Genomic DNA, 26334 nt, shown 5'->3' with positions numbered 1-26334 from the left:
AAATAACTTTCTTCTGAAACTCGTCAGTCTATTCTTGTTCTGAGAAATGAAGGTTATTCCATGAGAGAAATTGCCAAGAAACTGAAAATCCTGTACAGCGCTGTGTACTACTCCCTTCACAGAAGAGCGCAAACTGGCCTTAACCAGAATAGAAAGAGGAGTGGGAGGCCCCGGTGCATAACTGAGCAAGAGGACATTAGAGTGTCTAGTTTGAGAAACAGACGCCTCGCCTCACAAGTCTTCAACTGGCAGCTTCATTAAATAGTACCCTCAAAACACCAGTCTCAACAGTGAAGAGGCGACTCCGGGATGCTGGCCTTCTAGGCAGAGTTCCTCTGTCCAGTGTTTGCCCATCTTAATCTTTTCTATTTATTGGCCAGTCAGATGGGTTTTTCTTTGCAACTCTGCCTAGAAGGCAAGCATCCCGGAGTCGCCGCTTCACTGTTGACGTTGAGACTGGTGTTTTGTGGGTTCATTTACAACATTACTAATGTCTACACTGTATTTCTGATACATTTGATGTTAATTTAATAGACATTTTTTGATTTTCTTTAAAAAACAAGGACATTTCTAAGTGACCCCAACCTTTAGAACAGTAGTGTAGGTCCTTAATTGCAGGAAGCTTGACTTCAGTGATGTCCTGGGCCGTACACACTACCCTCTGTAGTGCCTTACAGTCAGATGCAGTTGCCATACCAGGCGGCGATGCAATCCGTCAGGATGCTCTCGATGGTGCAGCTGTATAACTTTTTGAGGATCTGGGGACCCATTCTAAATCTTTTCAGTCTCCTGAGGGGGAAAAGGTTTTGTCATGCCCTCTTCACGACTGTCTTGGTGTGTTTGGACCTTGGTGTCCACATCACTATAGATCGTTGGTGATATGGACAACAAGGAACTTGAAACTCTTGACCCGCTCAACTATAGCCCCGTTGATGTTAATGGGGGCCTGCTCGGCCTGCCTTTTCTTGTAGTCAACGATCAGCTCCTTTGTCTTGCTCACATTGAGAGAGAGGTTGTTGTCCTGGCACCACATGGCCAGGTCTCTGACCTCCCTATAGGCTGTCTGGTCGTTGTCGGTGATCAGGCCTACCACTGTTGCGTCGTCAGCAAACGTAATGATGGTGTTGAAGTCGTTTTTGACCACGCAGTCGTGGGTGAACAGGGACTACAGGAGAGGACTAAGTACACACCTCTGAGGGGCCCCAGTGTTGAGGATCAGCGTGGCAGACGTGGAGTTGCCTACTCTTACCATCTGGGGGTGGCCCGTCAGGAAGTCCAGGATTCAGTTGCAGAGGAAGGAGTTTAGTCGCAGGGTCCTTAGCTTAATGATGAGCTTTGTGGGTACTATGGTGTTGAACGCTGAGCTGTAGTCAATGAAGAGCATTCTCACATAGGTGTTCCTTTTGTCCAGGTGGGAAAGGGAAGTGTGGAGTTCGTCATCTGGGGATCTGATGGGGCGGTATGCAAATTGGAGTGAGTCTAGGGTATCCGGGGAGGATGCTGTTGATGCGAGCCAGCATTTCAAAGCACTTCATGGCTACCGACGTGAGTGCTACGGGGCGGTAATCATTTAGGCAGGTTACCTTCGCTGCCTTGGGCACAGGGACTATGGTGGTCTGCTTGAAACGCGTAGGTATTACAGACTCGGTCAAGGAAAGGTTGAAAATGTCAGTGTAGACACTTGCCAGTTGGTCCTCGCATGCTTGAGTACATGTCCTGGTAATCCGTTTGGCCCTGCGGATTTGTGAATGTTGACCTGTTTAAAGGTCTTGCTCACATCGGCTACCGAGAGCATTATCACACAGAACAGCTGGTGCTCTCGTGCATGCTTCAGTGTTGCTTGCCTCGAAGCAAGCATAAAAGGCATTTAGCTCGTCTGGTAGGCTCGCGTCACTGGGCAGCCCGCATCTGGGTTTCCCTTTGTAATCCGTAATAGTTTTCAAGCCCTGACACATCAAACGAGCGTCATAGCCGGTGTAGTAGGATTCAATCTTAATCCTCTAATTTGGAGTGGTGGCCCGATGGGAGAGAACACTAGGGTAACTTTTATCTCATGGGACTAAACCTACAATTTGGATTGCCAGAAGTGCTGCATAAACTGTGATTCTATGTAACAGGCCTGCATGCTGTAAAGGGAGAATCCAGGATGCTGCATCCCTTGAGTTTGGTCAAATAAATCTCCTTACACGCCACTGAGGCGGTGTGTGTGTGTTCCATAAGCAAGACCTCAGCTGACATTCAGCGGCAACAGCAGCCACAACTACAGAGGGAGAGCTTTAATGGTGGCTATTCCTCAAAAGAGGCTCTGCACAGCCTCACAATGTGATTAGCCGGGGAAGAAAGTGTCATGTCAAAATCATCTCTCCTCCTACCAACTCAAAATATAAAAAATATTAGATTTTCACCAGAGAGAGCAAGAGCGAGAGAGAGAGAGAGCACTGTTAGCTAGGGACAAGGAGAAAACATGCAGCAGCCTTTTTTATTGAATGAGCCATAGTGAATGTTGTTTGAAACTCGCCATGCCCTATTTGTCTTACAAATTGTTTCAGCTTTTGAAAATGTGTTTGCTTTGGGCGCTGATTAATTGATTGGCTGGAAGGCTGTGATTCCACAGCTGTGAGGAATCTGGTGCTGCAGTCAAGTGAGAGGCAATGAGGCCTTGCTTGTTTCTAAATCATCCTACACATCAATTACAGAGCTGCCGGGGTCACACCCCGACCTGTTTGGGTTCTTATCCGCTCACACACACGCACACAAACACTCAACTCAGATCATCCAGCCTAATAGTGTTTTACCCTTCCTAACAATGTCTTGAGGAAATGACGTTGAAGCTGTAGCGGTCACACACATGCACACTGTTTCCCCCATGTACTTCTGGAACCAGTAAGGCCATGCTACAGAACTGTGTCTGATCAGAGGGAAAAAAACGACTCTTCCTTTCAGCTGTTCCGTCTGATGAAGTCCAGTGTTGTCTATCTGACAGTGTTTAGACACAACACAGGCAAACATACACTACAGAGGATCAAAGGCTTGGTTTAGATGCTGCGGCCAGAGCGCACTCAGTAAACAGCTCTGGGTGGCCCTGTTCAGAAACCACCTCAGTGCTGAATTACTAAAATGTTTATTATTTACAGGGGATAAGTAGGCGTCAGTGAGTGTATGATGAATATTACGTGTGTTACCTTGGCCTCAGTCTCTCCGCGGTGCAGTGTGTAGAGGTGGTGGACAGCAGACTGGTTGGAGGCCCAGGGGTGTGTGAGGACCTGGAACACATGGAAGTCATGGCCCAGGGTGTCTGCAGTCACCAGCAGCATACCTGGAGACAGAGACAACATGTACATTAACACAAACACACCGTAATACATAACCATTGGCAGGGCCCTATTCTTCATATCCAAGAGTTATTCAGCAGGATTTAGTATATTGGCAAAACTGTTTAATTTCCAACAGTCATAAAAATCAACTCCAAACCTCATGAAATATGTCAGAATATTATCCAGACCAGTAGTGTACTGGCCAATCAAGAGATTAAATGTACTGTAGAAATTACAAATGTCAGTCTTTGATAAAAAAGTGTGTGCATACAAACCAGTACCAAAAATAACTATTTGATTCACTGTAGAGCAATAGAGACATTTCCGTCAAAAACTGGGCAGACTTATTTAGCTGTTAATAAAACCTTTGAACCGTGCAGAACTGGACAATCCCTTCAAAGCGGGACATATCAGCCCCACCATGCCGGTACACAAACAAACCACCCAATAAAAACACACCAGCTATCGTTTGTCACTGCCGTAAAACGCTTGCTTATCCCTCACATTATAATTTGTTCTCCAGTCGCAACCATACCCTTATAACTATGTCTTCTTTCTAGGGACTGGGAGGTATGTGTGTGTGTTTGTCCTAACACACAACCACAGCCTAGCTCGTGTGTAACCTCCGATGACAGGCCCATTCATTTCTAGCCATTTGATTTGAAGTTTGTCAAGCTGCAGAAAGTATAGGCCTTTACTGTAAACAACACACTCAACAAACCACACCAGAACAAACCCAGATCTAAACGCAGATCGCAGTCAGCCCAGGACAGAGCCTCAGAGACTTTATATTTCTACCAAAAACATAAACGTGCCATAACTCAAAACGTCAGCCCTTTAGCTCAAACTGAAAAGTGTGTGACCAGAGAAATGGCGCTGAATTTTTTACGTCGAAGCCTCCGAACCCGAAGCCTCACAACCATAATTTGACAGGAGAATAATTAGTGATTTTCCTTCGCTGGGTCTTTTCTGTGGAGGTTGCAATAAGTTGCCAATTAGTAGGCAGTCTTTATTGGGTGGCATGTTAAATGTAAAAAAAAGGAGGATGGAATGACACGAGATGAAAAGAATCCAGCAACACATGCAAGAGGGATGAAGAAGAAAGACACCAGCAAAAAGGAATGTAGGCTAGATGAGGGGGATAGCTAGTCAGTTGTCCAACTGAATGTATTCAACTAAAATGTGTCTTCCGCATTTAACCCAACTCCTCTGAATCAGAGAGCTGCGGGGGGCTGCCTTTATCCACGTCTTCGGGACACTGCTTTCAGACCTCACGGATTGCTTTCCAAATGGCATCCTATTTCCTAGATAGTGCCCAGTGAATAGGGGGCCATTTAGGATGCAGCCAGTTTCCAGTTTCCACCTTTATCCAACAGCAGAGGTGAGTAGAAGAAGAGACGTAGAGTAAGACTGATGGAGGGAGTCGAAAAGAAGGAGTCAAAGAGGGGGACATTGGAAGGAAAGAAAAGAAAAACAGAAAACTAGAGCAGGCAAGGCATTAGACGGCGGTTTAGCTTTTCATGCTGTATCAGAAGTGAAGACCAAACCAAAGCTGGAAGCTCAGGGCCCTGGCCATAAACTAAACCCACGCCCCAAATGAGGTGCCAAGCCACAAGAACCCTTTGCGTCAACTGGGAATACATGGAAAAGAAGGACCCTTCTAATTATAGAGTCTGCAAACGGAAGCGTGGGGTGATTAGGAGTTAAGGCGCTGTGCTCTGTTTATCTGGGAGCTTCCCCTCTCCCTCAGCCAGCCACCCTCTACTCCCTCCCCCCTTTCTTCCTTCTTCTCACTCCATGGCCCAAGCCGCCCAGCGCGTCTCCCTCCCTCCCTCCCTGGCTCGTCACGGGCTTTGACAGATGAGGCTTGGCGAGGCTGGCCAGGACATGACTTCTTGCTGATGGTACACTCTGCACTCCAAAAGGCACCCGGCCGGAGTGGAAGGGCCCAGGGTTGGGGCTTTTGTGGCCTTGTTGAAATACAGGCCCTCGCCGAGAGGCGTCAGTCGGTTAGGCCAAGGGAAGCACAAATTAAAAAGCAGCGTTCCTGGTCGGCGGTGTGAGAGCCGCCCGCTGCAGCTGCAAACCTGAAGCTGTCGGAGCTCCGTTTGACACGTCCTATTTATAAACACCTCAACCTCCCCATTCTCTGGGGCATCAGTGTTATTTACAACGCTCTTTATGAAAATGGGCTGGCTTTCCTGGAACACCCAAACCGACTGGTTGGAGAGAGAACCTCTAATTTGCCATGTGTGAGACGTGAGTCTGTGTGAAGGCCCGCTGCCTGGCTGAGAGTGGACGAGCGAGCGGGTGATAAAATAATTCACATAAATATAATCTCTCTCCCTTCGCTCTCTCTCTCTCTCTCTCGCTCTTCATTGGAAAGAAGGACTGTGCACCAAAACCTCTCCTTGTGTTTTGCTGCAGCCTTTGTCACGTCTCAAAACGTATAAACAGAAAACATCTGCTCAATCCCATTAATAGTGCAAGGATATTTCATTTCCAAAGTGGCTGGGACCTTTTTATCTGGACAAAAGCAGATGAGGAGAGAGGAGGGAGACGAAGGGAGGGCAGTCAGTGATGAGGTCTCCCACTTGGCAGCACAAAGTGCCGCAACAAAACTAGTCCCCTCTCTAATTAACAACACTTGGCTCCAAAACCTTTGAAAAAGTGGAAATGTCAAATTCTAACCATATGTAGTTCGAAAACATTAAGAGGACACTGGGGAATTTGCTGTAGGAGACACATACACTTATGAGCAAATGAGCACAACATGCATCACACAGAATGTCTTCAGGGCTGGCTGAGGGGCTAGTGATGAGACTGCCAGGCAGTGTGTGGGGAGGTGCGCGTTTCTCTGTGTACAGTGTGTGTGTGTGTACTGTATGTGTGTGAGACTAAGTGCGTATACAGGATGCGTGTGGTGTGTCAGTTAATGACCGTGTGTGGGTTTTTCGGTGTACTGTATGTGTGTACTGTGTGCCCGTGTGTGTGGCTGTCTCTCTCGGCTGCGTCCGTGCTGGGCTTTTCAAGGTGTTTATGATAGCGGTGGAAAACACACAGGGGTGCAGTAAAAACTAAAGTGGGCCCCGGCATGACAGACTGACATCAAAGCTGCACACTCAGACCAGACCGGCCAGAACTCACTGGGTCTTGAGGCCAGCCTCCCTTACAGCCTTCCCTCCATTTCTGTCTCTACCTCTCTCCCTCCTTCACTCACCCAATGGGTCTCCATGCGGTCAATAAGTTGTTCATGTTATGCAGGCGAAAAGTAACATCTTTTGAACCTTAAGTCAAGTGGCTCCATTTTTTATGAACTCTTTCACTGAGCCTGTTTACATTTACATTTACATTTAAGTCATTTAGCAGACGCTCTTATCCAGAGCGACTTACAAATTGCTGTTCATGTTGTAGTGAGTGGCACAGGGCCTAGCATTGTGACTGGGCTATGAATCACACTAAAGCTGGATGGAGGAATGAAGAAAAAAAGGGTTGGAGGGATTGGCTGAAAGTGTCTCGAAATGAAACGTTGTCCATGCCCTCCCTGACCACTGGCCGCTGGAATGACCAGTGCAGATTCCATCAGGCCGACGGGCATGGTGAAGGAACATACCCTGGCTTAGCCCTGGCTCTCACTACCACCACTGGCGATTCCTCACAGTATTATGTGGTCGGGTAAGGAGCGTTAGTTGTGCTGAGTACCAGGAAGGGGCATGGGTTGTGTTCCAGTTGGCACCCAACGTAGTGCAATACTCTGACCAGAGCCCAGGGAACGAAATTGGAAAAAGGGGAGGAGAGGGTATTGGTTCGCTGATTTTAAAGCTCTGATAGAAGATAATATTGTTGACCATTGTGACTGTTTTTAATGTAGCGATTGTATTGTGCTTGTGCTGTTTGTACCCGCGGACTACTTCCTGCCGACCTCTTGCAAAGTCTAACCTTATGGGTCCTTTCCTGGTTAAATAAAGGGTAAATAAATAAATAAAAAATAATAGCGCACTATATAGAGAATAGGGTGCCATTTGAGACGCACACATAGAGTGTAGCACTATACCATAGAGCCACAGAACAGACCAGAGGAGAGCAGAACAGACCAGAGGAGAGCAGAACAGACCAGAGGAGAGCAGAACAGAACAGAGGAGAGCAGAACAGACCAGAGGAGAGCAGAACAGACCAGAGGAGAGCAGAACAGACCAGAGGAGAGCAGAACAGACCAGAGTAGAGTAGACCAGAGCAGAGTAGAGCAGACCAGAGCAGAGTAGACCAGAGTAGACCAGAGTAGAGTAGACCAGAGTAGACCAGAGTAGACCAGAGTAGAGTAGAGCAGAGCAGAGTAGACCAGAGCAAACCAGAGTAGACCAGAGTAGAGAAAAGTAGACCAGAGTAGACCAGAGCAGACCAGAGTAGACCAGAGCAGAGTAGACCCAGAGCAGAGTAGACCAGAGCAGAGTAGACCAGAGCAGCTACACTGCTGCGGCCGCTCTGGCTTGGACTGGATTCTCCAACACTCTTAACTCCATAAACCACATCCACAATCCAACCGAGGGGCGAAGGAGTGAGGGAGAGATGGAGGGGGAGAAAAAAAAGTTATGGTTCATTTGATCTACAGTGGAGTGAAACTGAGGAGTGTTTTTCTATCTGCTTCCCAGCCAGACCACCAGTGAGCTAAGCAGCTCTCCCTCGCTCTCAGATATTAATAGATTGAAAATGGCTGACTAACCATCGCCAACAGGCAGCAATTAGCTTAATATTAAGATGGTTGACTCTCTTTCTTTCTTTACAAGGTGAAACCTGCCGCTTTCAAGTAATGCTGACTCACTTACAGAGGGAGGAGTGTTCCGCCCGCAGTCAAGTTCATGAAGCGTGGCGGGGGCAGAAGTGAGATGTTGGAGTTAGTCTGGTCCCAATGGGCCCTAGTCAAAAGTAGGGCACTATATAGGGAGCCATTGGAGCAGAATCCTTATACAGCACCTTTAGTCAACCTGTTCAGCTAAGAGAACTCAAACAAAATCCACTGCCACTATTATGGAACGTTATACAGTAGGGAGAAGTATTTGATACACTGCAGATTTTGCAGGTTTTCCTACTTACAAAGCATGTAGGTCTGTCATTTTTATCATAGGTACACTTCAACTGTGAGAGACGGAATCTAAAACAAAAATCCAGAAAATCACATTGTATGATTAAGTAATTAATTAGCATTTTATTGCATGACATAAGTATTTGATACATCAGAAAAGCAGGACTTAATATTTGGTACAGAAACCTTTGTTAGCAATTACAGAGATCATACGTTTCCTGTAGTTCTTGACCAGGTTTGCACACACTGCAGCAGGGATTTTGGCCCACTCCTCCATACAGACCTTCTCCAGATCCTTCAGGTTTCGGGGCTGTCGCTGGGCAATACGGACCTTCAGCTCCCTCCAAAGATTTTCTATTGGGTTCAGGTCTGGAGACTGGCTAGGCCACTCCAGGACGTTAAGATGCTTCTTACGGAGCCACTCCTTAGTTGCCCTGGCTGTGTGTTTCGGGTCGTTGTCATGCTGGAAGACCCAGCCATGACCCATCTTCAATGCTCTTACTGAGGGAAGGAGGTTGTTGGCCAAGATCTCGCGATACATGGCCCCATCCATCCTCCCCTCAATACGATGCAGTAGTCCCCAAAGAATGATGTTTCCACCCCCATGCTTCACAGTTGGGCGGGTGTCCTTGGGGTTGTACTCATCCTTCTTCCTCCAAACACGGCGAGTGGAGTTTAGACCAAAAAGCTCTATATTTGTCTCATCAGATCACATGACCTTCTCCCATTCCTCCTCTGGATCATCCAGATGGTCATTGGCAAACTTCAGACGGGCCTGGACATGCGCTGGCTTGAGCAGGGGGACCTTGCGTGCGCTGCAGGATTTTAATCCATGATGGTGTAGTGTGTTACTAATGGTTTTCTTTGAGACTGTGGTCCCAGCTCTCTTCAGGTCATTGCCCAGGTCCTGCTGTGTAGTTCTGGGCTGATCCCTCACCTTCCTCATGATCATTGACGCCCCACGAGGTGAGATCTTGCATGGAGCCCCAGACCGAGGGTGATTGACAGTCATCTTGAACTTCTTCTATTTTCTAATAATTGCGCCAACAGTTGTTGCCTTCTCACCAAGCTGCTTGCCTATTGTCCTGTAGACCATCCCAGCCTTGTGCAGGTCTACAATTTTAGCCCTGATGTCCTTACACAACTCTCTGGTCTTGGCCATTGTGGAGAGGTTGGAGTCTGTTTGATTGAGTGTGTGGACAGGTGTCTTTTATACAGGTAACGAGTTCAAACAGGTGCAGTTAATACAGGTAATGAGTGGAGAACAGGAGGGTTTCTTAAAGAAAAACTAACAGGTCTGTGAGAGCCAGAATTCTAACTGGTTGGTAGGTGATCAAATACTTATGTCATGCAATAAAATGCAAATCAATTACTTAAAAATCATACAATGTGATTTTCTGGATTTTTGTTTTAGATTCTGTCTCCCACAGTTGAAGTGTACCTATGATAGAAATTACAGACCTCTACATGCTTTGTCAGTAGGAAAACCTGCAAAATCGGCAGTATATCAAATACTTGTTCTCCCCACTGTGTGTGTGTGTGTGTGTGTGTGTGTGTGTGTGTGTGTGTGTGTGTGTGTGTGTGTGTGTGTGTGTGTGTGTGTGTGTGTGTGTGTGTGTGTGTGTGTGTGTGTGTGTGTGTGTGTGTGTGTGTGTGTATCACACTTTCCTCCACAAAGGAAGAGAAGTTAGCCCCTTCTGTTAGTCAATGCGCTGAATGTACAGTAAATTCAAACATTCTAAAACCATGGTCAGGGTATGGAACATTCACATCTTTGTACTTCCCTTCTCCAAGTGAAGAGAAGTTAGCGCATTCTATCTACCACAAACACGAAACATTCTTAAATCTATCGTGACTAAACCTCACTTCATGGTGCATTAATAACCCTATGGTCCCTGGTCAAAAATAGTGCACTATCTCGGGAATAGGGTGTCATTCGGGACACAGGTTTGTTATTCTATTGCTGCCTCTGTCTGAGTTTTCCGTCATAATAGGCAGACAGATAAAACACATTCTCCCAGCAGCTTAGAGGCCAGGCTATAACAGCAGCCTTTTGTTGTCATGTTTAAAAGCCCCCAAACAAATTGGTCAGACTCAGAGCACAATCTGCAGATAAAGAAAGGGGGACTGTGGAGGGAGGGAAGGAGAGAGAGGACAGATGAAAAGCTTTAATCAGTTTCTCTGAAAACAGAGAGTGGGCTGTAATCTCTAACCTCCATTTAAAAGTTGTCTTTTAGTGTTTCTGTTAACTAATGAATCCCCTCAAACATTCGCCGCCGCAGATAAGATTTCACGCTGCTCTGTGCTGCCTGCCGTTGATGGAAGGGGGATTGGAGGAGAGGTACAAGGAGAGGCTCTTTGAACAATGTGTGTGTGTTTAATGGATCTTGTGAACACAGTACCAAGTCTACAAAGTGGACTTCAATTCTGTGAAAAATAAAGCCCCAAATCAAAATCAGAGGAACAGACCAGAACCCGCCCCACACTATAACAACTTACAGACAGCGTTGCGTGTTGTCGTGTGTGTGGGTTGTGGATGACTCAACAGCAGAGCCTGAGGTGTCTGGATTGTGTGGGGTGGGGGGTTTGGGGATTTGGAGTGGAGGCGTGGTCTGATTTGGGCTTAAGTTTCCACTGAGACCTTGCTAACAGTCGATCAGTCTCGGGCCAGCCCTCGCTCTCTTCCTCTCCCCCGCTCTCTCTCTCTATTCCGTCTCCTATCTCTATTTCTCTCATTCTCTCACTCCCCTTTCTTTCACTCTCCCTCTTTCCTCTGATCTCCTTTTGGTTTTACAGCCCAGGTCTGAGGCCTTGACATCCCAAGACAGGGCCACTGCTTTTTACCACCAAGTATGGAAACACCATAAAAACAGCCGCAGGCAGGCAGGCAGTGGTGGCTTTACAGTGTCTTGGACAAACAGTAGGAGAGCGTCAGCGAGGCCGACGTCCAACTGGCCACGGAGATGACTGCACTAAAGGGAGACCTAGCATAGGTCTGGTAGCTCTGCAAATTCATCAGGCACTTAAGACTACACTGTAAACACACACACTAGACACTGACCACTGCACACACCGTACAGACATGCACTCTGTACGCAAGAGCAGAACACAATTCATCGTTACAGCTATGTATCCAATTTCAGTAGCCTTTCATTACAGTACTGTAGAAGACCTCTTCAAACCAAAACTGACCCAGGAAGGAGTGTGCAGCTATATCATTTTTTTTTTATGAGCCAAAAGCTGAAAGCACAATACCTTGCTAGCAGGATGGCTGCAGTTGGACAGACACAGTGGGAACTCCACAATAGATCTCTAGAATAGACAAAATCATTACCCTGGGAAATTTGAACAGCTAAAAACTGAGTGAGGGATATAAAAGTAGAGGAAAAGAAAGAGAAAGGAAGAGTGATGAGAGAGAGAAAGGGAGAGTGATGAGAGAGAGAAAGGGAGAGTGATGAGAGAGAGAAAGGGAGAGTGATGAGAGAGAGAAAGGGAGAGTGATGAGAGAGAGAAAGGGAGAGTGATGAGAGAGAGAAAGGGAGAGTGATGAGAGAGAGAAAGGGAGAGTGATGAGAGAGAGAAAGGGAGAGTGATGAGAGAGAGAAAGGGAGAGTGATGAGAGATAGAAAGGGAGAGTGATGAGAGATAGAAAGGGAGAGTGATGAGAGAGAGAAAGGGAGAGTGATGAGAGAGAGAAAGGGAGAGTGATGAGAGAGAGAAAGGGAGAGTGATGAGAGAGAGAAAGGAAGAGTGATGAGAGAAAGGGAGAGTGATGAGAGATAGAAAGGGAGAGTGATGAGAGAGAGAAAGGAAGAGTGATGAGAGAAAGGGAGAGTGATGAGAGAGAGAAAGGGAGAGTGATGAGAGAGAGAAAGTGATGAGAGAAAGGGAGAGTGATGAGAGAGAGAAAGGGAGAGAATAGATAGATTATGACAGAGCTCGCTGGGGAAAAATCTATAGATCATCAGCTTTACCAAAGGAGGACAGCGGCGCTTTACTAAAGCCATGATTCCCAGGGCGTGCCATGGGCAGGTGTGTGTGTGTGTGGGGGGGGGGGGGGGGCAGGAAAGGCCCCAACAACTGGCAGACTCCATGGGGGTTTAATCCTCTGTGATTCTGAGAACTCTGGGACATGGTGCTAAAAAGCACAAACACGGATTTGGATGGCACACACACACACACATGCACACGCACTCACACACAGCTGCACATCTTGCTAAATGAGTGTGAAAATAAAGTGAAAATACCACTTCACATAACACGAAGATACAACCACGAGGGGAGTGGTAATTGCTTGCTGTGTGTGAAGACAGCTCGTTGCAGGCTAAATGAGTGAGCTGGGGGTGTAGGCTGTATCTTTGGGATGTCTCCCTCGTGTTCAGCATGTGTGGTGTGGGTTAGCTGGGAGTTGGGGTGAAGGCCTGACTCTCTCTCACACATCAAGAGGTTATGACACCACAGTGACCCTTCTTCATCATGACACATCTTCTTGGCACTTTCCATGTTTCTATGATCAATTCGCCAGGCTATTCATTATGATGCTGTGTTACTAAACACGGGCTGGGCTTTAGCGGGCAATGGTAGTGGGGCTGGAGATGAGTTCTAGCCTCGTTTACCAAGACTTTGTAGATATTTAAGAGGTGTGAGGTTAGTAAGGCGAGTGAATGTTTGTAGAATAGTAACATTGTTTTTTAGGTCCAGTGTGTGTCCTCGTGTGTGTGTGTGTCTCTTTAAGAGCGGTTGTGAGGTTGAGTTCCTGTAAATGAGCGAGCAGCGCTGAACTAATCTTCCATGGAGAAACAGATTCCAAGATTCTTATCAGTGGCGTGATTGAGAGGAATTACAAACAGCGAGCGAGAGAGAGCGAGTGTCTCTCCTGTCCAACCTCCTAATCATACACTGCATACAGCCTTACACACTTTAATCAAACCACCCTCCACACAAACTGTTTCACAGGCCCTACCGTTAAAACAATGTGTCTCTGACCTTGGGCATCTCAGCTAATAAACAAGTCAAGATGATGTGAAGTGCGAGGGGTAAGAGGTGAAGGAGAGATTGTAGTGAAGGAGTGAAGGTAAATAAAACAGCTCACAGCTGGTAAAGGGTGTGTGTGTGAGCGTGTAGCTTCACAACTGCCTTCAACAGAGCAGCATCCTATCCTCTAATTACACCACTAGGAATAGAACCTCTGAACGCCACACAGCCAGGACAGGGTGCCAGACCAGTCACCCCATAACCACTCTGCTGTCTGTGTAGTCACTCCAACATACACAAGCAGTTCTATGGGGTTTGTTGCGTCATGCTAGTTGGGTAGGACTTGTTGGGCTTTCCAGGACCAGTCACTAAGCTGTCGAGTCATAGCATTGTTTCATACTGACTCTGGTGGTTTTTGGGGTTGACTTGACCACTGTTAGAAGGAGCCATGGTACTCAAGGCCCTACGGTAGATCGAGACATTTTTGTCCTTTTCTTCTCTCTTCATTTTGCTCTCTTCTCTCTGTGCAGTTAATTCAGGACAAACAGACTGCGAGTCACCCAATCAAGACCAAGGGACTCGCCTTGCTCTCTGTTACTCTAAAGCAGGCGGCGTCAGAGACCAACGTGGCAGTTGTTTTGATCATGAGGCTTAATGATGAAAGGCTCCTAAATTACAGCATCGAAGTGGGGAGGACTATGCAGCTACTCCACACACACTAACCCACTCACCCTTTCCTTGCTAAGGGGAAAAAAGAGAAAGAAACGTGGCTCTTGGTGGTACTTTTCGGAGTGCCCCGACACTGTCATATTTAAAAACTCTTCAGGTCTTTCAGACTTGGGCAGGCATAAATGAGGTGGCAACGCACCCATGTGGTGATTTGGCAGTAAAGTTAACAGAAGGGGGGATGCTTGAAGTAAACATTTGGGACACAGCTATTGTGTATACTCAGTGTGTTACACTTGACAGTACAATGAAAGGTGGTCACAGTTGCCGGCTGGACGCTGTGCGGTTGGCCAGCGCGGCGGCACCCTGCTCCTTGTAAATTCGGCTCCACACACACACACAAACACGCAGGCACGCACACACATATAGGGTAAAGGTCGACTGAGTCAACTCTAGGTCGTCAAGGTAAACCAAGGGCGCCCCCTACAGATTGGACCGGTCATGCAGACCAGGGAAAGAGGACTTGAAGAGGGGGAGGAGTTGTTCTGTAATTGCCAAACAACAGCTCTGCTAAACCTCCAAGTAACAATCCTTCTAGATTAAATGTGGCATTTACCTGCTTGGAGAGCACGCTATGTACGTGAAGGTGATTACTGTGTGTGCCGTGTCAGAGTGATCATGCGTTTGTGTGAGCGTATCTGTCACTCGAGTGCATGTGAAGACCTAAAACATCATCTATACAAGGGTGTGTGTTGGGGATTTATTGTCACACACATTGTCAATGGGTGCATGGGTTAGTCTGTGTTTGTAAGCAAATGAATGAGGATGTGTATGTGTACAAAGGTATACATTTAGTTCATGTATAAAGGCGGTGAATGTTTGTTACAAAAAAGTGTGTGTGTTATAAATGTGACTATTTTTTCTGGGAGGTGCATTCTAGCCTGGTCAGAGGCATGTGAAGGATTCCTACCAAAGACTGGAGGTCACAGTAAGCACCATCACTCAGCAGCTACTTTATTAGCTGCTCCTCCACACACACACTGCACTGTGTAGTGCCTTTATTTCCGAGGGGGAACAATCCATAAAAGGGGGAAGACGCCAGTGCAAAATCATTTGGTGTAGAGTGAGGCCAGGAAGCATCCACGGCACTCTGGGTAAAACTGAACCACGCACACACACACACACACACACACACACACACACACACATTCTCTCCTTAAAGGGATACTATGGGATTTTGGCAATGAAGCCAAAGTCACATGAACTCATGGATACCACTTGTAAGTCTCTGCATCTAGTATTAAAGAAGTTAGAGGTAGTTTTGTGAGCCAATGCCAACTAGCATTAGCGCAATGAATGGAAGTCTGCAGTATCTGCTAGCATACAAGCAGTTAAAAGAATTCCAGTTAGCAATTGAGTTAATGCTTGTTAGCAACTTCCTTCAAACTGCATGAAGAGAAATAAAAATGGTATCCATGAGTTCATCTGACTCTGGGGAAGAACTGATTTGGGCTTAAGTTTCCACTTTATTTAACTAGGCAAGTCAGTTAAGAACTAATTATTATTCTCAATGACGGCCTAGGAACAGTGGGAGAACTGCCTTGTTGAGGGGAAGAAAGACAAATATAATATATTTTACCTTGTCAGCTCGGGGATTCGATCTTGCAATCTTTCGGTTACTAGTCCAACGCTATAACCACTAGACTACCTGTCACCAAACATAGCCAGCACTGCCATCATTCTCTTTTACCACTTCACCAAATATTTTCCAAATATTACTTTTATGGCCCTCACTTCTCTTCGTTTTCAACTCTCCTCAATCAGCTTTTGTCTTATTGAATTCAACTTTGACAATGGCCTTTTTGCCTCTGTAGATTGATGTTAACTTTCTTTGCCGTTCTCAAAAGCATTATCTGGCAATTGGCGCATGTATAGTTAAACCCTAAAGTTTAGCCTTATGCACTAATACCAGATAGGTCATTATTACTTTCATTACTTTAGGCTGACTCCTCCCCTTCATCTACACTGATTGAAGGGGATTTAACAAGTGATATCAATAAGGGATCTTAGCTTTCACCTGGATTCACTTAGTCTTTGGCATTCAAGCCAGTTCAATCTTCATTTCATCAGACCAGAGAATCTTGTTTCTCATGGTCCGAGAGTCTTTAGGTGCCTTTTGGCAAACTCCAAGCGGGCTGTCATGTGCCTTTTTCTGAGGAGTAGCTTCCGTCTGGTCACTCAACCATAAAGGCCTGAATGGTGGAGTGCTGCAGAGATGGGATAAACTTCCAGAAGGACTACCATCTCCACAGAGGAACTCTGTCAGAGTGACCATCAGGTTCTTGGTCACCTCCCTGATCAAGGCCCTTCTCCCCTGATTGCCCACATTATGGGGTATTGTGTGTGTAGATTGCTGAAGATTAAAAATATATATTTAATCCATTTTAGAATAAGGTCGTAACGTAGGAACATGTGGAGAAGGTCAAGGGGCCTAAATACTTTCCGAAGGCACTGTATGTCATGGAAAGAGCAGGTGCTCCTAATGGTTTGTACACTCCATGTATATTTCCACACTATGAGGTTGGAATAATACCCTTTTATAGTGTAAGAGCTGTTTGAAAAGACTGCTTTAAATTTCAGCCCGTTTTGGTGGGATGGAGTTTTGGTCTGTATGGTGACATCACAATGTGGTAAATTAGTTAATAGACCAATAAGACCGAGTACCATACCTCTCTGCCAATAACAGCTCATTTTCAGTCTTCCAGACATTCCTAGCAAAATTCTTGCTTTAGAAATTGCCCTTTGCTAAGAAGCTATTTAGGATTATTTTTGGCCATTTTAATTGTTACCCAAAAATGATTTGTATTGAGAAAAATCGACTGCATTGGACCTTTAAGGCTGCATTGTGTTTTCAACATCTGAAAGCCCTTGTGACACGGGTGAGTGTGTTAGATTAATTGACACGGGTGAGTGTGTTAGATTAATTTTTGGGCCATGATTCCAGTGACTACTGACACACCAAACTCACTAACGCCTCTTAACTAACCTCTCTTCCGTTGTGAGGAGAGCAACGTAACTCAACACCTCACACCTAAGGCTGTCCACCGGGTGTCGGACCGACATCAAGGCCTGACTGAGTGAGTGTGATCACAGAAACACAAAGGGAGTGCCCCGGTGTGTGACTTCACATATCAATGCATGGTTGTCACTCTCCCACAGTGGGATGAAGTGCCATTGTCACTGCAGGGCCTGCTTGATGAAGCCACTTCTATTGTGTGTTGACTGCAGGTGACCCTCAGGCACAGGCCCCACTGACTACCGTTCTAACACAGACGCATACATCCCCACTTCATAGGCCCTTTCTGCCACACCCTGGAGCCCCACAGAAGAGGTTAAGACTGGGACACACCCTGGAGCCCCACAGAAGAGGTTAAGACTGGGACACAACCTGGAGTCCCACAGAAAAGGTTAAGACCGGGACACAACCTGGAGTCCCACAGAAGAGATTAAGACCTGGACAGTGAGGTTGTGTCCCCTTCATCTGGGTTCACACTCAACAACAAAGAACTCCTCATCCCTCAACTCACTTTCTTCACGACGGATTGATTGCCAAAACTTGCCTTCAAATTCAGATTAGCATTCTTTACATCCAAAATAAATACTTTTGGTGTGTATGCCTGTGTGTGTATGCCTGTGTGTGTGTGTGTGTGTGTTGCAGTGAGCCATCTCCTTACCGCTGGGGTTGAATTCCATGCAGGATATGGGTTTGTCATGGGCTGGGAAGTGGGCCACCACTCCCTCTCCATCCGAGTCCTCACTCACCAGGACCTGTAACACACACACACAAAATCATTTACACAGAGCGGGACCAAATTCCAACACATAGACTTCTTTTGCATCTTGCTGTAAAATAATGGAAAACTAATATGTTACCATCCCATTGGCAAAGACCATTGCCCCCTTGTGGATGTAATTAGCAATAATGCCAATAAACACCAGAGAGATGCTTGGAATGGCAAGTCATTCAGCAGCAAGAGAACACTCTCTATCACTCTTTCTAAACTGTCACCGCAGCACTATGCCTGTCATCTGTCTCCATGTGCTGCATGAAAACTAAGACGGCTGACAAGATGCTGATCTCAGACCAGTAGCTAAGCTCTAAGTCCTCCGACTGCAAAAATAAAAAATCAGTGCTGCTGAGTAGGAGTCTGTTCTCAGGCCAGGGACTTTGTGTGTGTGTAAACGTTTCTGGTCTTGAACAGATTATAACTAAGCTCAGACATAAGGCCAGAGAAAGAGTGAGAAAGGAGAAGGGAGAGATGGGGGAGAGAGAAAGAGCAAGCAAAAGGGAGCGAGAAAGAGCAGGTCGGTCTCAAAGTGATAAATCTGGTCTAGTGTTGCATTAAGGAGCTGGGAGCAGTGCTGCATTCGAATTCATATGAGCCAGTCCAAACACAAAAACAACCACTGAGCTCAACTGAACCCTTTATTTCAGACTGGACGGAGAGAAGGAGAGGAAAGGAGGGAAAGAGAAGTACAAGGAAAAGGGGTGACATAAGCCAGACCCCTTTTATTACATCAGAGGCACAATGTTGTTCTGTGAGGGAATCCTGCTGAAGCCCTTTGAAAAGGAGAATTAGTGTCGGGGGCTACCTCTGGAGAGTAAACCTATTATACAGGAGGAATGTGTGTGTGTAAAGAGGGGTCACTACTTCCAATGAAAGAGTCAACAAACTAATAGTTTGAGTTGAGAGATGTGGCAAGAAAGCAACGCAAAACCTGTGTAACACACAGCTATACACTGAAGTCACACAGAAATCCCCCTTCTTTCCCTCCCTCCTCTCTCACCCCCTCCTCTCTCCCTCTTTCTCCTAACTGTGTTTATGTGCAGTGTAGGGTTACTGTAAAATTGCTGGTGACACAGTGCAGACCTGCACATGAGGAACTTAGCCCCGGTCTGGAGGAGCCCTCGGGAGACTGGGATGCGCACGCACACACACACAGTGTTGTGTGGTCATAGTTTAGGAATTCAATGACTCTTCCACTGCACTACAATAAAAGGCATGGTATGGATTTATAGTAACCTTACGCCCCTTATACATAGCGGCTATAACCAACAATAGGGTGAGCATTACACAGACCCCCTTTCACTCAGGGAGCCAGGAAGAGAGGAATGTGCCAAAAATAGAGGATGGAGTACAAGCATCTTGTGAGGTTACTGGTGATGATTAGCAGTGCATTCATTAAGTCTCCCCACGGCTTAAAAAAGCTGGCGCTGTGGCGAAGGCCGAGCTGGGAAAATATGAGTGAGCAAGCAAAATAAATCTCACCTTAGGCCCTGAGGTACTTTCAGGTACGTGTGTGTGGGTTGTGTTGGTGGGCTCCTGTGTTCGCTCTAGCAGAGGATAAAAAAGGTTTAACCTGGGAGGTTTCTCACCACACCACAAAACCCAAAAGGTGTGTTTACGGAGGTTAGAAAGGTCAAGAAAAAGAAGGGAAGAGAGGATAGAGAATGTGTTCTGATTGGAGCTGTGTGTGTAAACAGGCCTTGTATGTGAGAAGTGTAAACATGTAAGGCTGTAGCTCAGTAAATGTGACACTCTATTAAAGATACTGTACAAGGAAACGGACACCTGGGAACGTTTTCTGGTTACCCACAACGCATCAGTAAAAAACACTTCTAACTCTGATGAGAGAATGTCTAGAGACAGAGTTCAGTTTGGTGCAAACAAAGAACAGCTGTGCTGGTGGGAGATTATAATACCTCAATGGATTGTAAAGGAATTCACACTACAAACTATCACCCTCATGCTCTTAAGGAAATCACAAATGTCATGGATATATTGGAACTAGTGAATATATGGAGGGTTAAATATCCTGACCTAGTGAGATAAACATGGCGGAGGCTCAATCAAGCTAGTCGTCTTTACTACCTTTCTTGTGTCATTCTCGTTGGCACCAAAAGTTTTAAAAGTGTTGATAGGGGACAGAACGCAGTCGGACCATAAGATAATTGGCATATACATTACGCTAAATGAACTTCCACGTGGGCGAGGATATTGGAAATGGAATAAAACCCTAACGGATAATAAAAACAAGGAACTAGGACAGAGGAGTTGAACTGAATTTTTCCGACAACATAGGTACAGCAGATCCCCTCATTGTATGGAACACTTAAATGTTTAGGTCAAAAGAGTCCATATTAACAAAGGAAATACACCTTCTAACAGAACAGATAGATACCAATAAAACTGTACCAAAGGCTCAGAATAAATTACAGGAAAAACAAAACAAAGATCCTCGCCCATGTTTTTCACAGTACGACTGGAGTTTATAAATACATGCCTACATTTTGGAGGATCTCTTATGAAATGGGTTAAAGTCATGTATAGTAACCATAGGTGTAAAATAGTAAACAATGGCTACTTCTCAGAAAGTTTTAAACTGTCAAGAGGAGGAGAACGTGTATAACATTACATATTGGATCACTAAAAATACAACATTTACATTACCATGTAGTTTACCAATAAAATGGTCTGATGATGTGGACATACTCGCTACACATATCCTGAAAGAAATACATGATCTCACTCCAATAAATGTAAACAGAAACTTAGCAAATATAGAGTAGATCTTGCTCCCATGGAAAGGAAAATACCTGTCTATTTTTAGACAAATTACCCTGATTAACTCTTCAGTCTCATCCCAGTTGACCTATTTGCTTATGGCCGTGCCTACACCTAGCGAACCGTTATTTACATTTTAATAAACGTCAAGCCAGACAAAATTAAACAGGCCTATTTATATAATGAATATGAATTCAGAAGGCAGAAATAATTAAATATTAATAATAATATTATTATTATTATTATTATTTAAAAATTAAAGCATTAGATCTCTCACTATAGGCTTCAACAACATGTAACAAAGGTTACTTAAATCTAAAATAGTTCTCTAGCAAATGAAAAAGAATGTCGCACCCCATTTTCAAGAATGTACCTTTTCCCTTTATTCAGATTACAAACTCGCACTTTCAATATTTGAAAAGGAAATCTCCCAAAATATCACGACTGTTAAAAAAACAAGACATAGAAAGTTGGTTGCAATTTCAATATAATCCACAAGAAAAAAAAACCCTTAACAAATAATACAACAAACAGTGGTTAAACTCAAAAATACTAATAGATTAATTTTTTTTATTCAAAACTAAATAGTTCTATTTATTATATAATTTACAAATATTATACTGGTGGAGTTGTCACACATGCAGCTAAGAAAAATATGGAAATGTCTGCTCTACTCAAAATTATAACCAACTAATTGCAGCATTACTGCAAAAATGGAAGAGCAAAGTGGAAGAGGGGAAAAGTAGGGAACTTGTCTGTCGGCCCTGCATTAAAGACCATAATTGGTTAAAGAAAATTGTGACAGTTTCAGTTATTGGACCCAAAAAATGACAGCTATATAGATATAAATATAGATTGTGAAATAGTTGGGAAGAGATTTGATGTACCGATTCCATGGCACATGGTTTATGAACTGATACGCAAAATGGCGCCGGATTTCAAAACTTCAAATATTTCAATTGAATTATACAAAATTCTTGCAAACCAATACAATGTTATAAATATGGAGGGTTAAAAACCTATGCAGATTTTGCTGCGAAGAGAAAGAATAATTAAATCATTTGTTTTGGTACTGTCCATATGTAGCTTGTTTGTGGTCACAGGTCCAGGAATGGCTGAAGAATTGCAACATTTACCTGGAGCTAATGGTAGAATTGGCAAAATAAATTATCCTACAATGAAGTCTTGGCGGCTAGCAATACTGGGTGATTTTAAAAGTCAATAATATAATAATAGTTTTAGCAAAAAATATATGTTTTTACATTACAATCTGTAGAAATTATGAGAATAGAAAAGGTTCAGAACTTCTGTGAAACATAACAGCACAGTTAAAATATATGGCAAATAGAAATCCCAATATGGATGGTGTTAAGAGATAGATGGGAGGGGTTGAATGGAGCTGAAGGTTGGGAATAATAACATCTAATAACAGGATAACTAATGTAAAACATACTGTGTCTGTAAAACATATATACAGTTGAAGTTGGGAGTTTACATACACCTTAGCCAAATACATTTAAACTCAGTTTTTCACAATTCCTGACATTTAATCCTAGTAAAAATTCCTTAGGTCAGTTAGGATCACCACTTTATTCTAAGAATGTGAAATGTCAGAATAATAGTAGAGAGAATGATTTATTTCAGATTTTATTTATTTCATCACATTCCCAGTGGGTCAGAAGTTTACATACACTCAATTAGTATTTGGCAGCATTGCCTTTAAATTATTTAACTTGGGTCAAACGTGTTGGGTAGCCTTCCACAAGCTTCCCACAATAAGTTGGGTGAATTTTGCCCATTACTCCTGACAGAGCTGGTGTAACTGAGTCAGGTTTGTAGGCCTCCTTGCTCGCACACACTTTTTCAGTTCTGCCCACAAATTTTCTATGGGATTGATGTCAGGGCTTTGTGATGGCCGCCTCTCCAATACCTTGACCCTGTTGTCCTTAAGCCATTTTGCCACAACTTTGGAAGTATGCCTGGTGTCATTGTCCATTTTGAAGACCCATTTGCGACCAAGCTTCAACTTCCTGACTGATGTCTTGAGATGTTGCTTCAATATATCCACATAATTTTCCTACCTCATGATGCCATCCATTTTGTGAAGTGCACTAGTCCCTCCTGCAGCAAAGCACCCCCACAACATGATGCTGCCACCCCGTGCTTCACGGTTGGGATGGTGTTTTTTGGCTTGCAAGCCTCCCCCTTTTTCCTCCAAACATAACGATGGTAATTATGGCGAAACAGTTCTATTTATGTTTCATCAGACCAGAGGACATTTCTCCAAAAAGTACGATCTTTGTCCCCATGTGCAGTTGCAAACCGTAGTCTGGCTTTTTAATGGCGGTTTTGGAGTGGCTTCTTCCTTGCTGAGCGGCCTTTCAGGTTAGGCCGATATACGACTCGTTTTACTGTGGATTTTGATACTTTTGTACCGGTTTCCTCCAGCATCTTTACAAGGTCCTTTGCTGTTGTTCTGGGATTGATTTGTACTTATCGCACCAAAGTACACTCATCTGGGGGGACAAATTGGCACCATAGAGAGACTGTTTCAGCGAGCTCTCGTGGAATTCGTAAATTTATATTTTTACATTAATCTCCTAGCTTAAAAAAGTGGTAGAATTGGCTAAATAAATTATCCTACAATGAGTCTTGACCGCTATTTCTCAAAAATCTCAGACAACATGCCCAACAGAACCACTAAGAACTCTACCAAAACCACCATCCCTGTAGATGTGCAGGAGGAGCTAGCTAACGTTAGCGAAGATAACACCATTACGGATCCAGGCACAATGGACCTGGTGATTCAAAAGATGACGGATAACATTACTAAAGTGATCGATGTTAAGAACGGTCTTGGAAGCAACAGCAGGCACGTTAGCTAGTGGGAAAACCCCCTTTTGGATCTTTACATGTTTAATTTTTGGGTTTAGTATAGTTTGAGTTCAGGGTTCATATCGTTTGTTTATGCTCGGTGAGATAAAAGAGTTCAACATATGGAAAAAGGTACCACCTCACTTTTACAGTTGGTTTCAGTCTGGATATTGAATGTTCAAAGTGCAATGGAAGGTAACAGTGGAAGGTAACAGACTGCGTGTATGTACATGGAACATTAGAGGGAGTCATAACCCCGTTAAAAGAAAGAAGGTACTGTCTTTTTTGAAAAAATTAAATATTGATATCGCCCTGTTGCAAGAAACTCATTTGGATGATAGGGAGCATGAAATTACAACAAGGGAGGTTTGGTCAAGTGTTTGTCTCATCATTTACATCCAGAAGTAGAGGTATAGCAATTATTGTGAAAAAGAACTTACCACTTAAGGTCTTGAATTGTGTGAAAGAACAATTTGGTCGCTTTGTTATAATTAAAATGGTACTTTACAAGGGCAGAACATTTCCATAATGAATATTTACTGCCCACCCCCCTGATTTCCTCACTAAGGTATTTCTAGACTTTTCAGAATTAAACTCAGACACTGCAGTAGTTGCAGTGGTTGGAGGATATTTTAATTGTTTGTTGAACCCCCTTATTGATAAGTTTCCCAGCGGTATAACTTCACTCTCTCCTCAAGCTATATGAACATGGCAATAAGGCGGAAAAGTACTTGGCATACCTAGCTAAAAAGAGAGCTGACTCACAGTCAATTGCTACTATTACTGATTCTGATGGCAATAATTTATATGAACATAAATTGATAAATGACTCATTTAAGACATTTTATGCAAATCTTTATGCCTCAGAACTGCCAAATTATGCACCCAAATTAATGGATAACTTATTTTCTAAGATTGAGCTTCCTACTATCTCCGAAGAATAGAGGTCTCTCCTTAATGCCCCTATTACCGAGGAAGAGATAATGTTCACGATTAAGAATCTGTAAAAAATGGTAAGGACCCAGGACCAGACGGGTTTTGCAGTGAGTTCTATAAAGAGTTCCATGGCCTGATCCTTGAGCCATTGCATGATATGTTTAACCACTCATTTTCAAATGACCAGCTCCCTCAAACGCTGAGAGAAGCCAACATATCACTTATTCTCAAAAAGGGAAAATGTCCAGAGTCTTGATCCTCGTACAGACCAATTTCCCTTCTGAATGTAGATTAGATTAGAAGACTCACTGCTACTAATTGTGAAAGGAGACCAAACTGGCTTCATTAAGGGCCGTAAGTCATGCAACAATGTCAGGCAGCTTCTTAATGTAATTCCAGCCTACCAACAAAGTGCTGTTGATGGTCTTGTGCTCTCCCTAGATGCTGAGAAAGCATTTGATCATGTGGAGTGGTCTTACCTATTCTTTGCTCTAAATACATTCGGTCTAGGGGACAACTTTATAAAATGGGTGAAGTTTTATATGATGATCCTCGGGCTGCTGTCCTTACTAATGAGCTATGGTCAAATAGCTTCTCTATATACAGAGGTACCAGACAGGGCTGTCCTTTGTCCCCTCTCCTATTTGCACTCGTTATGGAACCACTGGCCGAGGCCATCAGGCTATACAGGGGCTGCTCATTGATGTTCACCATAAAATAAGCTTGTATGCTGATGATGTCCTGATATTCATCTCTAGTCCCGAGACTTCAATTACATCTCTTATTAATATTATTGAATTATTCAGGGAATTCTCAGGCTATAAGATTAAGATGAACTAAATCAGAGGCTACGCCACTTGGTAACCTTCACTCTGTACCTAATACGTTCTGCCCCTGAACAGGCAGTTAACCCACTGTTCCTAGGCCATCATTGAAAATAAGAATGTGTTCTTAACTGACTTGCCTAGTAAAATAAAGGTTTAAAAAAAATAAGACAGGATCTGGAGCGCTGGAACTCTCTCCCGATTTCTTGGTTGGGTAGAATATCCCTCTTGAAAATGAACATTTTACCTAGACTACTTTACCCAATCCAAATGATCCCAGTATTACTCTCCAATAAGGTAATAAAGGATGTACATGGATGGCTAAGTTCCTTTATATGGAGTAAACGCAAGCCAAGACTTAAAATGGCAATATTGCAGCTGCCAAGTTCTATGGGCGACTTGGATCTGCCCAATATCAGGTTCTATCAGTGGTGTGCCCATCTATGTTATATTTTTGACTGGATCACAAACAATGACTCCTCTATTTGATTAGTCATTGAGACTTCTTTTCAAAATACCCCTTACAGGATCTTTTATTTTTTAGAAGTTTCAAGTCTGTAAAAGATCACTGCAATAATCCCATTACACACTTAACAAACTCAAAGTATGGAGGTCAGTTCAACGCTTCCTGGGAAGCCTCTAACCTCTGCTCTTACCCCAATTCTTAACAACCCAGATTTTGGTCCAGGATTGCTGGATGCTAGCTTTAACTTTTGACTTAATAAGGGCATACGCAGACTAAACGATTTATATGCTGATAAGATTTTATTGTCATTTGAGCAGATGGTCGAGAAATATCAACTCCCAAAGCAGGACTTTTTCCGCTTCCTACAAGTAAGACATTATATTCTGAAGAGCACCACCTAAATTGGTAACCCTGATATGTCTGTCATTGAAATAATGCTTTTTTTCCCCACAAAGGAAAAATGTCTGTAAGTCTGTTTTATGATGCTTTAAGGTCCTTTTCTGCTGTCATCACACAGAGGGTGAAACAAGTGTTCGTGAAATAATTATCTGTTACTATTGACGAAGAGATGTGG

At 44.1% G+C, this 26334-nt stretch overlaps 1 protein-coding gene across 6 annotated transcripts in view; it reads right to left on the bottom strand.

Moving 5' to 3' along the window:
• LOC123992809 (BCAS3 microtubule associated cell migration factor-like) overlaps positions 1–26334 on the bottom strand; it is a 384557-nt gene that overhangs the window by 293287 nt on the left and 64936 nt on the right. For all 6 annotated transcript variants that reach the window (XM_046294341.1, XM_046294336.1, XM_046294339.1 and 3 more), the window contains exons 13-14: positions 17769–17862; positions 3183–3316 (exon numbers count right to left, since the gene is read on the bottom strand). In XM_046294341.1, coding sequence (XP_046150297.1) covers positions 3183–3316; positions 17769–17862 — 228 coding nt within the window. The remainder of the gene's footprint in view (positions 1–3182; positions 3317–17768; positions 17863–26334) is intronic.

Source organism: Oncorhynchus gorbuscha, linkage group LG13 (assembly GCF_021184085.1).
Source record: "Oncorhynchus gorbuscha isolate QuinsamMale2020 ecotype Even-year linkage group LG13, OgorEven_v1.0, whole genome shotgun sequence".
Taxonomy (NCBI): Eukaryota; Metazoa; Chordata; class Actinopteri; order Salmoniformes; family Salmonidae; genus Oncorhynchus; species Oncorhynchus gorbuscha.
The sequence above is the reverse complement of the archived record's forward strand: the minus strand, read 5'-3'. Positions and strand labels throughout refer to the sequence as shown.